Source organism: Eutrigla gurnardus (genome assembly GCF_963514095.1).
Source record: "Eutrigla gurnardus genome assembly, chromosome: 24".
Classification (NCBI taxonomy): Eukaryota; Metazoa; Chordata; class Actinopteri; order Perciformes; family Triglidae; genus Eutrigla; species Eutrigla gurnardus.
In genome coordinates this window covers 1,592,874-1,608,647 of record NC_139935.1, presented here as the reverse complement: position 1 = coordinate 1,608,647, position 15,774 = coordinate 1,592,874, and the positions used below count along the sequence as shown (strand labels likewise).

General features: G+C 47.2%; 1 protein-coding gene across 4 annotated transcripts in view; it reads right to left on the bottom strand.

The window, feature by feature from the left end:
• Positions 1 to 15,774, bottom strand: part of LOC311010133 (nck-associated protein 5-like) — a 98,758-nt gene that overhangs the window by 62,746 nt on the left and 20,238 nt on the right. For all 4 annotated transcript variants that reach the window (XM_084004659.1, XM_084004660.1, XM_084004663.1 and 1 more), the window contains one exon: positions 1,575 to 1,648. In XM_084004659.1, coding sequence (XP_083860785.1) covers positions 1,575 to 1,648 — 74 coding nt within the window. The remainder of the gene's footprint in view (positions 1 to 1,574; positions 1,649 to 15,774) is intronic.

Sequence of the window (15,774 nt, the reverse complement as noted above, 5' to 3'; positions counted from 1 at the left end):
GGGGGCTGGAGGGTGTTGAGGATGCAGCATGCAAAAATCTTTAGCTCATATATGCATGTTATTAAGAATCTGTGTGCTTGAAATGTGGCTAAAATATTAGATATGCTGTCGAGTATATAGCTTTAACTGTACATTTCATATATCTACAACTCTAAAAGTAGCCTGGTCGCAAAAAGAAGCCATGATTGTCAATGTGTGTGTGAAACTAGCCCATAATATGTCAGAATGAGGGACATGAATGCAGTGGGTCACTGGGTCATGAAGTAGGGATGCAGACAAGCAGAGGAATGTGAGGGCTTCTCTTTCTCCCACTGACGGATTGATGGGCCCCATATTCCAAAGGGGTGGAGGGAGGCATCCACGGCATCGTGAGATGCTGCTTAATAAGGGGAAGGAGGCGTTTTATCCCTTTGCAGTCTGTGTTTTAGCTGAACAAAAGCCTTTGTGAAGTCATTTATCACTGTTGACGCTTTGAATTGACCGACACTGGAGTACAAATCCCGCCTGGTGGCATGTTGTTTCTGAAAAGTCTCTGATTTCCGAAGCGCTGCATGAATATGTGGTTGGTTGGTTGGTTGTGTGCAGAAGTCCTAGTGTATCCTGTGGAAGACTCTTGTCTTCATATTTAGCTCTCGCCCTCAGCACTAACATGTGGCGGACCCTGATCCTCAGTTTAAAATCATGCACTGAAAATGGAAATTCCACCAGACAAGCTCCTCTCCCTGGGTGGAAGTAAATCCAGCTTTTAGTGACAGCCCAGTCGTGTGGAGGCACAACAACCCCCCAGCTAACATTACACGTCAGTTAGTACAAGTTCATGGCTCTGAAACCAGTTGGTCCTCCGGCTCAAACACAGGTCGACCCCTCCACAGGCATTTGGGTGTTTCCGCGTGGTCATTAGGTCACTCCGGGCGTCACCGACGATGACTCCCCCATCTTATAAAGAGGGGTGGGGATGACATAGACGGGAGGGTCATTCCTTTACACATCACTTCCTTTATTAAGGGGCTGCCCTGGCCTAGTAAAGGTGATGGCCACTGGTCATCCATCCCCCCAACCACCCACCCGGAGACCCCTAAACCCCTGTGTCCAACCCCCAGCCCCTCTCTGCTCACTCAGGGGGAAAATTACTTTGAGCCTGGGGAATACAGCCCCATTGAGATGGAGAGAAGGTTGTACAAAAGAGGGTGAAGTTTAAAAAATTGTCTCTTCTCTTTCTATGGGAGCAGTGCATCACTAGAAGTGCGAGGAGGAGAGGAGCATGGAGGGGACAAGGTCATTAGATTGGCATCTCCATAAGCTCTTCATTCCCATTGTTAGGGCGAATGTGGACCTCCATGAGAAATACCCCCAGTCAACCCCACACTGGGACCAGAGCCTCCCCTTTGTCTGACACTTTTTAGTGTGCGTCCAACACAAAAAGCATTTCTCAGGAACGCCGTACAAAGCTTGTCTCCAGCTCAAAACCAAACAACATTGTTCTGCTGCCCGCGGTCGGGGATGAATTGCAGGCAGCTGCCGATGTGCTCCGGCAATAAAACATCTGCCCAGAGGACCCCGAGAACCCCTCTTACCTTCGGACGTTTCGGCGCTCCTCGTCGAGCTGCTTGAGGAGCTCGTCAATGCATCTGTTGGCGTCCATGTATTCCTGTCGGGAGGAGACGAGAGGAGTCAACAATGGAGGCAGTGTGCAAACTACACGTTAATCTTCATACTAAACATCTGTAGTCATGACTTTGTTTTCATAGATGTGTGAAGAACAAGCCACACAGAACAGAAGTACTTTTATAAAAAGGTGTGATCAATCAGTTTGTCTCCGTGTAATTCCAGAAGCACCTCTTGGTAACGTCTTACAGCTGGACCAGGACCAGGAGCCGGCCCCGGTCCAGGAGCCGGCCCCGGTCCAGGAGCCGGCCCAGCTGTGTAATGTCAGCTGGGAATAACCCCACACTCGCAAAACGTGCGCTACTGAGTTACAGCGTGGACGAAATGAGCTAAGGCTAAGAGCCGAATGGAAAACACAGATGTCAGGGTTTCTAATGATTTGCCTCTGCGTGGTCGGACTACATAAAGCAGGAGGGGGAAGTGCAACTGTAAGAAAGAGGCCACATAGGCATGTGGGTTTTCAGACATTTGAGGATCTACCTACACTACACTGCAGCCAGTTGTGGTCTAACTTTCAGACTAATTAATTGTTAGCTTGGCAGCTCATGACGCGTCTCCTGGGTAAACGGTTATCTCAGCGGGACAGATGCTCTCCATTGATTTCTAGACAGTCTGGTCATGCGCTCGCAGTGAGTAATTAAATAATGGGGATTCCCATGAAGAGGTCACTAGGCCAGGAATCTCAGTCTGGGGAGGAAAAAGTAGTATTATTATTCTAGTTCTCTGTTTAGTCCCACACAAGCTACTTCTTATTCTTCGTCTTCTTCTTCTTCTTCTTCCCTGTTTGTTTTCACATCGCCTGCCTCTGAGCATCTACTGTCGTAATCTCACTCTCTAATTAGTCGCTGGCAAAGATAACGCCCATCTGTGAAACACAAACACATTCTTTTGGGAAAGTTACTTTTGGAGCCACAAGAAACTGAAAACAAACACGCGCCTGGAGCACCTTTCTTTCCGAGGGTCGCTGTTGTAATGCGCTGCATATGAGACATTAGCATATATGCACAAATAACAGTTAGATCTGTATGGAAATGTGACTCTCGGTATCAAAACACTGCAAAACAATACTGTGGAATAAATAACTGGAACGTGTTACCAACCACAGCCTCTCCACAACACACGATACATCTTCAAGCCTCTTCATCATTTGTTTTCTGACCTCCCTGTGACTGACCTTCGGGGGCCGACCACACTTCTGCTATCGCTGCAGGAGCTTTTTTTAACCTGTGGCCTTGAGAGTGAACTCGCATTAGACCAGATGTTCAGGAGCACAAGCTGCGTGGTCTAAATACAGTAAGTGGACTTGTTTTGTCTCCTCCTGGGAGACCTAATCCCAGGTCTGAGACACCACTCAAAGACGCCCCCATCACCACCAGTTGCCCCCCGATGCCAAGAACATGGCGAAAGCCCTGGCGCCCTGCTGAGGCACCCAAGCAGATCGATTCCTAACAGCGTGGTGCACAATTCCTGTCAAACTTTCCACTTTAGAAAACCCTCGTCATTCATTTTGACATAACCGGTGTTTCATGTCTGGAAAGCAACCAGTTGCAGTGTTAAACAGCGGTTGCCCCCAAAGCTCACACCCGAACTGGAAAGCCGTTAGCGCTTAGCTAAGTTCCTGAAGTTAAATTTACTAGTACGATGGTGCGATGGTGCAGCAGCAGCGAGGCCTTGTGCATTATTAATTACACAATACAGTTGAACCAGCACGCTTCATTCCCACTCGGCCATCTCATCAAGAAAATGTGTTGTTTTTCTTTCCTCATGCAGACAAAAACGAACTGTCTGGGATAAAACGTCCGTCTCCGAAAGACCATTAGCAACAGGATCCAATAATGAGTACGGCTGCTGCACAAAGGGGGACCTTCTCTGTGAAAGCCTCATGTCAGGGGAAATATTTACAGGCCACATCAAACGTGGAGTAAAGCTGCCTAAGTCTGTGTTGTCATCGCGTGGACCTCTCCTAATGACAGGGCACCGGAATAATCCTCAGCGCGCATGAAGGAATGCCGAGAATGCGGCGTGCTTGTTGTCATGTGAAACGGCGGGTATTTAAAGTGGAGATTTAAAGCATGACTCATGTATGGAACGCCGTGCGTTATATCTTACAGCCGGGGCATTATTTCTGACGGTTTTACAGGCGTGAGGGAAAGCTGCAGCATTCCCACGGGGCTCCAGGTGCTCACGTGTAGACTAGAGGAAAAAAAGAAAAACTCTTTATCGGAGCCATATTTCTCAGAACTGATGTTCTCTGGCAACGGCAGCGCACAGCTCAACAATCCCTCACGGTGGTTAAAACGTCCTGAGAGCTGTAAGCTCATCAGGAGGATGTAATCACCTCCAACTACACGACATCATAAAGAGCGTTTTATTAAATATTATACTGGATCTGACAGGAAGAAGACTCATAGAACAGACCTTCTGATTGACTGCTATATGCACAAATAATAATGGGAAATGCATATATTTGTGTGTATGTGAGCAGCAGCAGCAGCAGCAGGGCGAGGGTTGCCCTGCCAGGTAATGTGTTTGCTGCTCTATGACCACAGCACCACTGATGTTTATCCGGCATGTTTACTCACGTGTGTGAGAGAGCGTTTGATAAGGAGATGCTCGGTAGCTGCAGAAGGAAGAGCCTCCCCTCCTCCCGCTCACATCCCGTCCCCTCCAACTGCTTTATGAAATTTTAAAAACATGAGCCCCCGCTGCTTTGGCACAGAGGAGCAGGGAGAGGGGGGAAGACAAAAACACAACCAGACAGACACACCAACTAAATGCAATCTGTTTGAGATCAATGGTCCAATTTTTTTTGTAATAAAACATCAGCTGCATTATTCACCCATATGAGGCCGTGTGCACTCCTTCACACATTCTTGATGATTAACAGGGATGGATTCACATCCGAGACCACGTCTGGTTCTTATACAGGCCTCTTTGGAGTTGACGGGTCAAAGCAAATAAAGCCCTGAGCCAGATAAAACTCTGACCTATCGGTGTCGAGGTCAGCGTGCGTGCCTTGAAGTCCTCGCTGTGAGGAGTTCCCCTCCGTCACCTTGATGCGTCTACAGATCAGAAGCCGCGGCTGGCTTTGCAGATAAGGAGCCTGCAAGGCTCCAGGGATAGGACCCCGCCAAAGACAAGGTCGCGACCTCTACCCACTATCCTCAACCTGCTCGCCAAGAACACCAACGTGCCCACATGGCCTCTGGGAGCCTAAAACCAACTGCAGACCTGCAGGTTTGACAGAAAGCGGAGCTCCCACATGGGCTCCTGCAAGTCAAAGGTTATGTTAATAGAATGTGAGATTTCTTTCTGAGTGTATTTTTTATGGCACACTTGAGAATGAGTTACGACAGTGACTTCTCAAGGTGTCGCAGATCTGCCACGTCTGATACGACTGTTAGTCTTGGCTTCCTCCCAAACACACGACCGGGTCTGCAGCCTTATATTGCTGCAATCTTCCCAACTTTATGTGCACATCGTTAGCAAATACGTACACAGCAGATTTAATCAGCATCCCATATGCCAATATAATTCAATGTGACTGTGATGCTATCGCAGCGAGGTAACAAACTAATCAGCGTGACTAATGGCCTCTGCGTGCAGATTTGCTTGTAGCAGGTCGCTGCATATCATCCCGTCACGCATTAATTCATTAGTCTTATCAGCGTGTTTTGAGGCTCCTTCACTCAGGAGGTCGTTACTCACGTCCCAAAGACCCGCTGTCATCGCATCACCACGGCCCCCGAGCTCTCATATCCTCAGAGACTGATAACTGAGCCGATAGGCCTGCTTTTTATCAGTGGAGGGGGCAGCAATACTCTGGTTAATGTGCCTTTCAATCGGGAGAAAGACACACTGAGATCTGTGTGCTGTCAGCTTGACCTGTAAAATGACTCGGATGTTTTCATCAAGCTTCACAAGCAATTTAGTTGCCGAACCCGAAACGTATCCTCAAGATTTCAGCCTGCTGGATTTGGCACAGCGCCACAGATCCACTGATTAAAACTGACTGTCGTGGTTCGTAGATGCATACACTAAGTGATAATTAAATGACCTTTCCTGTAGCGGCTTCACAATATCAGCAACCTGGTGAATGCTTTTAATGTGAAGGAGCAGATTTCAGTTTCATCCACTACACGTTAACGAGCCTGGACAGAAATCACGGTAAAACAGGGAGAGCATGCAAACTCCATGTAAAATAACTTGATTTGCCATAACCACATTCTTCCTGGCATTGAACATAAACCAGGGTTTTTGCAGATCCATTCATTCATCTATCAATCAGTTCATTTGAAGACAATTAATCAAATGAGGCTCCAACGACCTCCTCATTAATAACCTGGATAAATGATGCTGAAACTGAGCTGAGCACGACAGTATACTGCTTAATCATACCTGAGTCCTCAATGAGAAGCTGTGGAGGCTCACACAGTAGCCTCATTGAGTGGAGGACATTGGTGTAACTAATGCCTCCAGTGAGCAGGATATTCTTCATCTGCCTACCTGCCCCGAACGGAGCAGTGTCGGGGAATATGGATTACTTGAGATACAAAAGGGCGGCTGTTCATCATCTAGGGAGGGTTTCAGCAGTTCGGGTTATCTGATGTTCTTCCTCCTGCAGCACCTACGGCCCGGCCCAGCCCAAACATCAACACCTCGCCACCGTCAGGAATCCAAATCCCTGCAGATTATCTTTCCAAACATTAAGATACGTCCAACGCTCAAAGAACCCTCCGTCTGTTTGGTCTTCTCTTCTGACAGAGTGGGCCATTCATGCCTGCGGGGAACAGTGGCAAAGCTGTTCGCCCTGCAAATCTCACAGGAGAGAGCCGCAAAAGGTAGCCGAGGAATGAAATACATGGGATCTGACATCGCTATTCGGTCACGTCCACAGAGCTACCTGTGTGGAGCATGTGCAGGTCTAAATCAAGACACGTTCTTTTTCAATCCCAGCAGGTTTAAGGTTTCAAAATAAAAGCTCCACAATGAACAGAAGTGAGTATGGAGAAGTTGCCATGGAGTTTTTCACACCTGCTCGTTATCTTTCTTACAAATTGGTCCTGATAATATCCTATTATATATATAATGAATTCAACTTTCTGTATTTGTCATGCATCTGTTTTGATATCCCTCCCTCTCCCTTTGTCCCCCCCCTCCTTCTCAGTTTTAAATCTGTAAAAACACCATCAGGGAGGAGCAGCGGAGGAATGCTGCTTTCAGGGAGAAAAACAAATACGCCACGCTGGTACCGATGTTTCCAGACAGGATGGGAATTGAGGAAACAGGGAGCGTACGGGGGGGTACAAGTCTGCGCCCCTGCCGAGAGTTTTTAACAAGCCTGGGGGGGTTGCTGGGTTTTATTATCATCTGGGGACCAATATTCAACCAGGTGTACCTGGAAAAGGGAGGGAGAGTGGCGATGACAGAAGTGGAAAGGAAACCTGGACCTGGCAACTCAGAGAGAAAACAGAGAGAGTGGAGGATATCAAACACTGGAAAGAAGAGAAATCTTCAGCTGAGCTGAAGGACTCAACAACAACAACACAAAGAGGATGCACAAAGTCAACAAACAATGACTTCTCAAGTTCTCTGACTCCTTCCAAATCTTTGTACTAACGACATCATGCCCTGCACAACACCAGGACTGTGTATTTCAACAAAAACAGCACTCATCAATCACCAACACCCATGCACCACTTTCTCAATGATGTCACTCCAAACACCAGAAAAGGAAACGCTCTGAAAAGAGACAAAGAGCATGGGAGGCTGGGAGGCTGGGAGTCGGGAAAGTGACAGGGGGAAGGGGCCGATCGGAGAACGGAGGGCTGATAATAAACAGATGTTGGTTGGTTCACATGGAGGAAGTCGGGCTTCTGTTTATGCAGGCTTTGACAGACAGGCGCCGCACCTAACCGAAGCAAGTAACCAAAACACGTAACCGAAGCACCTAACCAAAGCAAGTAACCAAAACACGTAACCGAAGCACCTAACCGAAGCACCTAACCGAAGCACCAAAGCACCTAACCGAAGCACCTAACCGAAACACGTAACCGAAGCACCTAACGGAAGCAAGTAACCAAAACACGTAACCGAAGCACCTAACCGAAGCACCAAAGCACCTAACCGAAGCACCTAACCGAAGCACCTAACCGAAGCACCTAAGCACCTAACCGAAGCACCAAAGCACCTAACCGTAGCACCTAACCGAAGCACCTAACCGAAGCACCTAACCGAAACACCTAACCGAAGCACCTAACCGAAGCAAGTAACCGAAGCACCTAACCGAAGCACCTAACCGAAACACTTAACTGAAGCACCTAACCGAAGCAAGTAACCAAAGCACCTAACCGAAGCAAGTAACCGAAGCACCTAACCGAAGCACCTAACCAAAACACCTAACCGAAGCACCTAACCGAAGCACCTAAGCACCTAACCGAAGCACCAAAGCACCTAACCGTAGCACCTAACCGAAGCACCTAACCGAAGCACCTAACCGAAACACCTAACCGAAACACCTAACCGTAGCACCTAACCGAAACACCGAAGCACCTAACCGAAGCAAGTAACCGAAGCACCTAACCGAAGCACCTAACCGAAAGCACCTAACCGAAGCAAGTAACCGAAGCACCTAACCGAAGCACCTAACCGAAACACCTAACCGTAGCACCTAACCGAAACACCTAACCGAAGCACCTAACCGAAGCAAGTAACCGAAGCACCTAACCGAAGCAAGTAACCGAAGCACCTAACCGAAGCACCTAACCGAAACACCTAACCGAAGCAAGTAACCGAAGCACCTAACCGAAGCACCTAACCGAAGCAAGTAACCGAAGCACCTAACCGAAGCATGTAACCGAAACACCTAACCGAAGCACCTAACCGAAGCACCTAACCGAAACACCTAACCGAAGCACCAAAGCACCTAACCGTAGCACCTAACCGAAACACCTAACCGAAACACCTAACCGAAGCCCCTAACCGAAACACCTAACCGAAACACGTAACCGAAACACCAAACCGAAGCAAGTAACCGAAGCACCTAACCGAAACACGTAACCGAAGCACCTAACCGAAGCAAGTAACCGAAGCACCTAACCGAAACACCTAACCGAAGCGCGCTGCAGCGGAGGCGTTTGTGAGCCGATCACGTAGCGGCGACTGTGTTCCTTCACGGGAAATTAGGCACATTATGGATGGAGTAGAAAGGCCTCGAGAGGATCCATTCAGCATTATCTGCACCATGCAGCTCGGCTGCTTCATTACAGTTGGATGGTGTGCTTTGTGTCATCATGTTGGCCGGTTCTTACTTCCCACTACGCTTTACTGGTCACCTTCCAGCTCACTGGTTTGTCATCGACACATCTACAGGCCCAGAATCCTAGTGAAATACTGTACTTTATTGTGAAAAAGCATTAGTCTGATGAAGTCCAGCGTGTTTTCGCTGAGAGATTTCTTGCCTGACGTCTCACATGCATTAGCTGCAGGCCTCAGCTTTATCACAGCTTCTCCGAGGCTGATTTATAGACGGGGGCCTGTCTGAGCACCGAGTCTACCCGACCCAGGTGCCGGGCAGATGTCGAGGCAAGCGTGGAGGGCAGCGTGTTGCATTCCTGCTCCAGAAAAGCATTAATGTCAAGCCCCTCTGTTATAGCGGCCGCAGGCAGGCGAGGAACCATAACCGGGAGGGAAATGGTAATGTGACAAGAGGACGCGGTTTGTTTGCACGCCTGTCATCGCCAAAACCCACCTGTGTCACTCATGCTTATCAGATCCACGCTTCCTACCTGACCTGACAGTGATGGAGAGCGGATCGAGATACAGCGATGGGGGGAATAATAATGAGGAAGGTGAAAAGGAGATGGGTTGTGGTGACTTTTGACCTCTACAGGACGCAGAGCAGGGATGGTTCCCGTGGTTATGAATTATTTCTGTGGCGATGCGACTGTGATCATCTCCACAGACGGACTGCAGGGTTGGCAGTCGCCTCGGGATTTCAAAACAGACCCTAAACAGATATGTGGCCCGGACCAGCAGACTCAATGGAGCTGTCCAGTAGCCGAAATAGCACACGACGATGAGGCATGGCTGTAAATAAGGCTAAATAATACATATTCACTGCATCTGCTGTGCTTCTCATATAAACAACACATTATCTCACATTACTCACTGTCATTCGAACCACTGTTTATACAGAAACAAACTATTTGTGCAGCTTTAAAGTGACACATTAAATATTGCTTATAATGAAATGTGATGCGGCTCCTGTCTGTTTAACCACATGAAGTTTTTCTTTGCTTTCATATTTCAGTGTTGAAGAGATCATCTACAACCGGCTTCCTCTACATCCATTTCACGGGTTAATGTGAAATAGACCTCTCGGTGTGGCACACTGAGAGGACGGGGAGTCCAATAATTCAGCAGCATTAAATATTGAAATCGACCATCACGGACTCTTGAAAGGCATTATTACAGACTATTTCAGGGGCTTTTTACAGTCAGAGCTCATCCAGGTCGGGAAGGAATTTTAATATGAATCTGGGGCCGACCGCACACTGTATTTACACAGTTAATGGCACTAAATCCTTGTTATCATCTCAAGTGGCGTCTTATTTTTAGCAGCCATATTTGTTTTATTTCTTCCAGATGGGAGCCGGGGAAGAATTTGACATGCGTTTCTGTTTAAGCCTCTCAGACGGGTGACATCAGTGGACTTGAATACTCTCTTGTCACGGGATTTAAACATATTGGATTTCTCTGTGTAAAGAACTGTTGAGCCCCCCCCGCCCCCAGAAAAGAAATATGAAACAGTGTCAAAGGTCTATCTGATAAACAAATGAAATTCCCATCGTTATCATAACTGACAGGAGCCTCACTTCAAGTATTTGTTGGTATTGAAATGATTTCACCTCCCGAGACGTTCCAGCCCTCTGAGATATTTTCGGATCACAAAGTGATAATTCCACTACTGTGGGAAAATGTCGCAGTGCAAGGACCTGAATTTCCTCTGCTTAGGCCAGCTATTTGCTCTTACAATAACAACACTGTTCCATCATTATTATTTGTTTACTCAGCTAACCCCCCTTTATCTGGGGCAGGCCCCTTTTAGCGAAACACTCTGGCGTTCTCTGGACTCGTGGAAGCCGTTCCTCAACCCGGCGCCCTCCGATAGGCCGATTGAAGAGCTAGCGGCTTCATTCTGAGGGGTTACAATAGCCCACCCATCAGACGCCCCCTACCACTGAAAGCATTACCTTCAGCATGAGTTTTATACATGCCTCCGCATAATACAAGGGCATTGTACGGGATGCGCTCGAGGGTTCTGCTTTGTTCCCTTGTAGGCCAGAAGTTGGACTGACCACAGCGGTCGCATTATTCATGGAGGTATCAGCTACATAACAGTGGAGGAAACAGGATTTGGGTTTGTTTTTTCAATAATTAATGCAAATCAATTGCATATCAGTAACTACCTCTCCTTCTTCCAGAATCAATGTAGTATTGGGCGAGTAATTGTACAAATACAAGTACACAATATAATTTAAATACAGCTCAAATCAACACCGAACCTGAAGGTATAACAAAGGGAGTATTTAATAATGGATCAATATCTTTCACAATGTTTTTATGGGGAACAAATTGCTGTTTCCTGGATTGTTGTGTTGCCCGTCAGCAGCTGATACCTGATCACACTTTTAGAGCTACGAGGCCTGAAAAGGACTCGCTAAGTCCGTCTGAATGGAAGCCTGATGGGAAAATGAGGAGCTTTCACCGTCGCCTCATTCCAGCATCCTCTCTGAGTACTCTGCACATAACAGGTCCATTTACAGTGAAACGGATCCCCGAGACCATTCAAATGCTTTCCATGATCCCAGTGTACACGGATCCGTGCTGGAGTGGAGCCACGGAAGCGGTAGGGGAAGTGGGTCAGGGGAGCAAGACTTAATAATGCACTAATTCAGCTGGTCCCACTTGAGTCTCGTAACCCCCCTCCCTCCTCGATGCTCAGGCAGAAATGAGACAGAGGAAGGGCGGGGGAGACAAAAAAAGCCAAGCAGGAAATGCCTCCAAAATAAAGCTGGTTTGTGATTGGATTGGAGGGGCGGGACTGTGCTGCAATATTTAACAAAGATTAAATACCGACTGCTTTGTTCAGCACTTCTGACCCATTTCCTGCAAAATGATAAGAATCCCAAAGAAATTAACCTAATTAAATAATCATAGGGATCTTGTTTGCTCTGCATAATTTCCTGTGCGGCTCCTCCAGCTGTTGTGCCAGATGGATGCTGGGCCGCGGTTCGATACCCCGCTGGCTGCCACGGGCTCCCACAATAGCCCCTCGGTGACCACCGTGACCACACACACAAAAGGCAACCGTTGACCACTGACACAGCAGACAATCAGCCCCGAGGGTCAAACGGTCCAACAGCATCCCACATTGAGCGCTGCTCACCTGAGGCCTCAGTACGCCTCATAAAACCACAGTCACTCCTCTGATGTCTCGCCACGCAGAGAGAGGATCCGGGAAAATCATCGAGCGGCACAAGCACATCACCATAGAGCTGAGTTATGGACTCATGAAAGGCATGCAGATCATATTATCTCTTTAGAAAGTGACTGGGACTCAATAATGTGAATGGCTCCAGCCAGCCGGATGACTCACACGGATGAATGTTCCTACATGCAGATGATATTGATCCTTCTCTTGTGCCGATAAGCTGCCTTTTAATGACGAAGGGGGAAGCAACCACATGACTTAATGTCAAGAATCAATGAGTGATGTTGAAGGCTGGAAATGGAAGGGAAAAATGTTTTGAATCTGATACATTTTCATTGTAGGCTGGACGAGGATGACACCAAAGGCCTTTCGTAGCGTATAATTGGAAGAGCAGAGGCGGTCTTCCAGCCGCTGACCCTTTATAATGGTGCACCTCCTGCATGAACATCCCTCTAATCGCAGTAATGGCTCGGCTCTGCACCTCCTATTGGTACTTGGCATTTGGGATAATGTGCCGCTCTCCACCCGTGAGATAACACAGGATAATACCATGTGGAAATTGCCGGCTAGGATTGGCGATTAGGAAAGTGAAAAGTGTACCTCCAGAAGTGGGAGTGGCATGAAGGTCACGGACTGCGAGGCAGCAGAGGAAGGATGCGGTGGACTTGTACTCCACTCCCCTTCTTGTCAACCTTTTTTTTGCCAAGTGGAGACAAGGGTAGCATCAGCTGCAAACGCTTCTGACAGAGCGCATTAGCCCGACGTCAGACGAGATCAGGTTCCCAGCGGACAACACCTTATTATAATGCAACGCACTGCGGCAGTTTGAGGCAAGGCAGATCTTTGAGTTTGCATACGAGTGCAGGATATGGAGGAGAAACAGGGAAGGGATCGGCTCAGGCTGTGGAAACAACCACCGGCCGTTTTTCTTTAAAACATGTCGGACGGAATTAAAACTCACAACGTGCAAAACAGAGCAGAAAGGACGGCGAAAATAACACTGAATTTCCAGTTCCCAACACGGCATCGCAGGGCTAGAATAGCCCTCAGTGCTGTCTGGAAGGACAACGGGAGCCCAACACACTTCCACATGGCGCTGCAGGCTTTGCCTCCAGGGCTCCCGCTCGGTGACACATCACACGGCCGAGGCAGGTGATCTTTTGTCTGGGAGGGAGATGATGACTCCCAGTGTGTGTGTGCACAATGAGACAGAGAGGAGAGCAAACAGAGTTTAAAACAAAAAGAGAGAGCAATGAAAGACAGCCGCGCTGCAGTCTTTTCCCCAGTGTATAGACAACATACAGGAGCACTGTTGTATTGTGTCTAGCTCTGCTGCAGGGAGCCGACAGGCCCTTTAAAGCCTTTGAGCCGCCTGTACTTGGAGACTGTCATCAATAGAAAAGCACAGGGGACCGGAGGACGGACGGTCAGGGCCGGGACACTGCAGGGACACTGCAGGGACAGCAGGACCAGCTGGAGCACCTGGCGTTTACACACAAGGACACACACCAACACATGCGCACACACAAAAAACGTATATAATCAAAAACTTCAACGCTACTTACACTCTCAACTTCAAGCAAAACTACAACAAAATGTGCCAAATTCGATTTTGTAGCACCGAGTTGGCAGCTTCTGCAAGTAGGATGAGTAGATTTTACAGACAGGCGCCACCCAAACAATAGAGGAACAGTGTTTTTACGACTTCTTATTATCACCCATCATATAAACGTGTGCATGTGTGTGATTTATTCGTAGTTGCACGAAAGTGAGGAATATTGAGCAATAGGTGAAATCCAGATCAGGATTATAATTACCAACATTCTTGGGTCAATAAATCTGTCAGCTGCCTCTGTGTTGAGTTTCCAGTAAGCGCGTCGTTCTCTCTCATTCGTGGAAAAAGCTAACGTCGGACACCTCGCCCTGCTGAGCAATACAACCTGCCTCGAAGCCAAACGCTGCACATTCAGCGTAGCACGAGTAACAACGTGACCTCAATAATTCGGAAGTGTGTTTGTCTGTTTTGGGTGGTGGTGGTGGTGGTGGTGGTGGTGGTGGTGGGAAGATAATCCATGCAAAGCTCTGAAGCCGAGTTTCGGGCTGTTAAAAGCCAATAAGGCGGTATCAAAATGAGGGCAGAGTTAATTAATCATCTTGGCTTCCTTTCGACGGCCCTCCCATGACTGTCCCGGGGGCTTGTGTGTGTGTGTGTGAGTGTGTGTGTGTGTGTAGCAGGAGGGTGGTGCAGGTTGCAGCTGGGAGATATTTGCATAGAGTAATGTGAGCCAGCAGACTGGTGAGCTCCTGGAGGCCTGATGCAATCAGAAAACTACCGACACCTGCTTTAAACAATGACCACTAAAAAAGGGAGGTGGACGCTTCAAGACAGCAAAAATACAGAATTACAGTACATAAAAAATAGATTTGGTTTTCAGGTTATAGAGTAGGTTTTTGACCAATCACAATGGAGCAGATTTGGCTGAATGCAGGTAAACAGTCCCTGTGATCTCAGAACCCGGCGGCTATCGTCTCACAATGATTTTTTAGCTTTTTATTGGCTTCAAATTAGATCGTAAACAATTCTCAACTCACGTTTCAAGTTCAGCCCGTAAACAACGAGCGGTGCAGAAGAAGAGGAAGCCTTGGCCCGGATACCTGACCGACAAGGTTTTAAAGATTTGTTTTTTCTTTTAACCAACAATAAATTACAGGCAGACATCAATTAAACTGTCACTTTGGACACCCAGCCAATTAAAACTTTAGGCAAGGCAAGGCAAGGCAACTTTATTTGTATAGCACATTTCATACACAAGGCAGACTCAAAGTGCTTCACATCATAAAACAAAGTGAGAAGAAAAAAAAAATAGAAGAATTAAAAGAAAATAATAAATTTAAAAATGCAGTACAGAAAGAAAGGAGAATAAAAACATATTTGCAATAATTAAAAACAGTGCAGACATTAAAAGATTTAGCAGAAAGCTATGGTGAACATAAAAGTTTTCAGTCTAGTTTTAAAAGTGGTCCGAGTTGGGGCAAGTCTTACATCTTCAGGAAGTTTATTCCAGCCTTTTGTTGCATAGTGACTAAATGATGCTCTCCCGTGATTGTTGTTTACTCTGGGAATCACTAACAGATTGGTCTCAGAAGATCTTAGTGGTCTAGAAGTCTTTTGTAGTGGGAGCATATCAGTGATATACTTCGGTCCTAGACCATGTAGTGATTTATATGTGAGCAGGAGGATTTTGAAATCAATCCTCTGACATACAGGGAGCCAATGTAAGGATTTAAGAATTGGTGTAATGTGCTCACATTTTTTGGTCTTTGTAAGAACTCTAGCAGCAGCGTTCTGAACAAGCTGTAGCTGCCTGACAGTTTTTTTCGGAAGACCTGCAAGGAGACCATTACAGTAGTCTAGCCTACTAGTAATAAAGGCATGTACAAGTTTTTCTAAGTCTTGAGCTGACATGAGCCCTCTAAGTCTTGCTACATTTTTGAGGTGATAGTAGGCTGATTTTGTTACTGATTAATGTGACTGTCGAAATGTAAATCAGAATCCATAATAACCCCAAGATTTCTGGCTTTGTTTGAGGTTTTCAGGGACAGAGAGTGAAGGT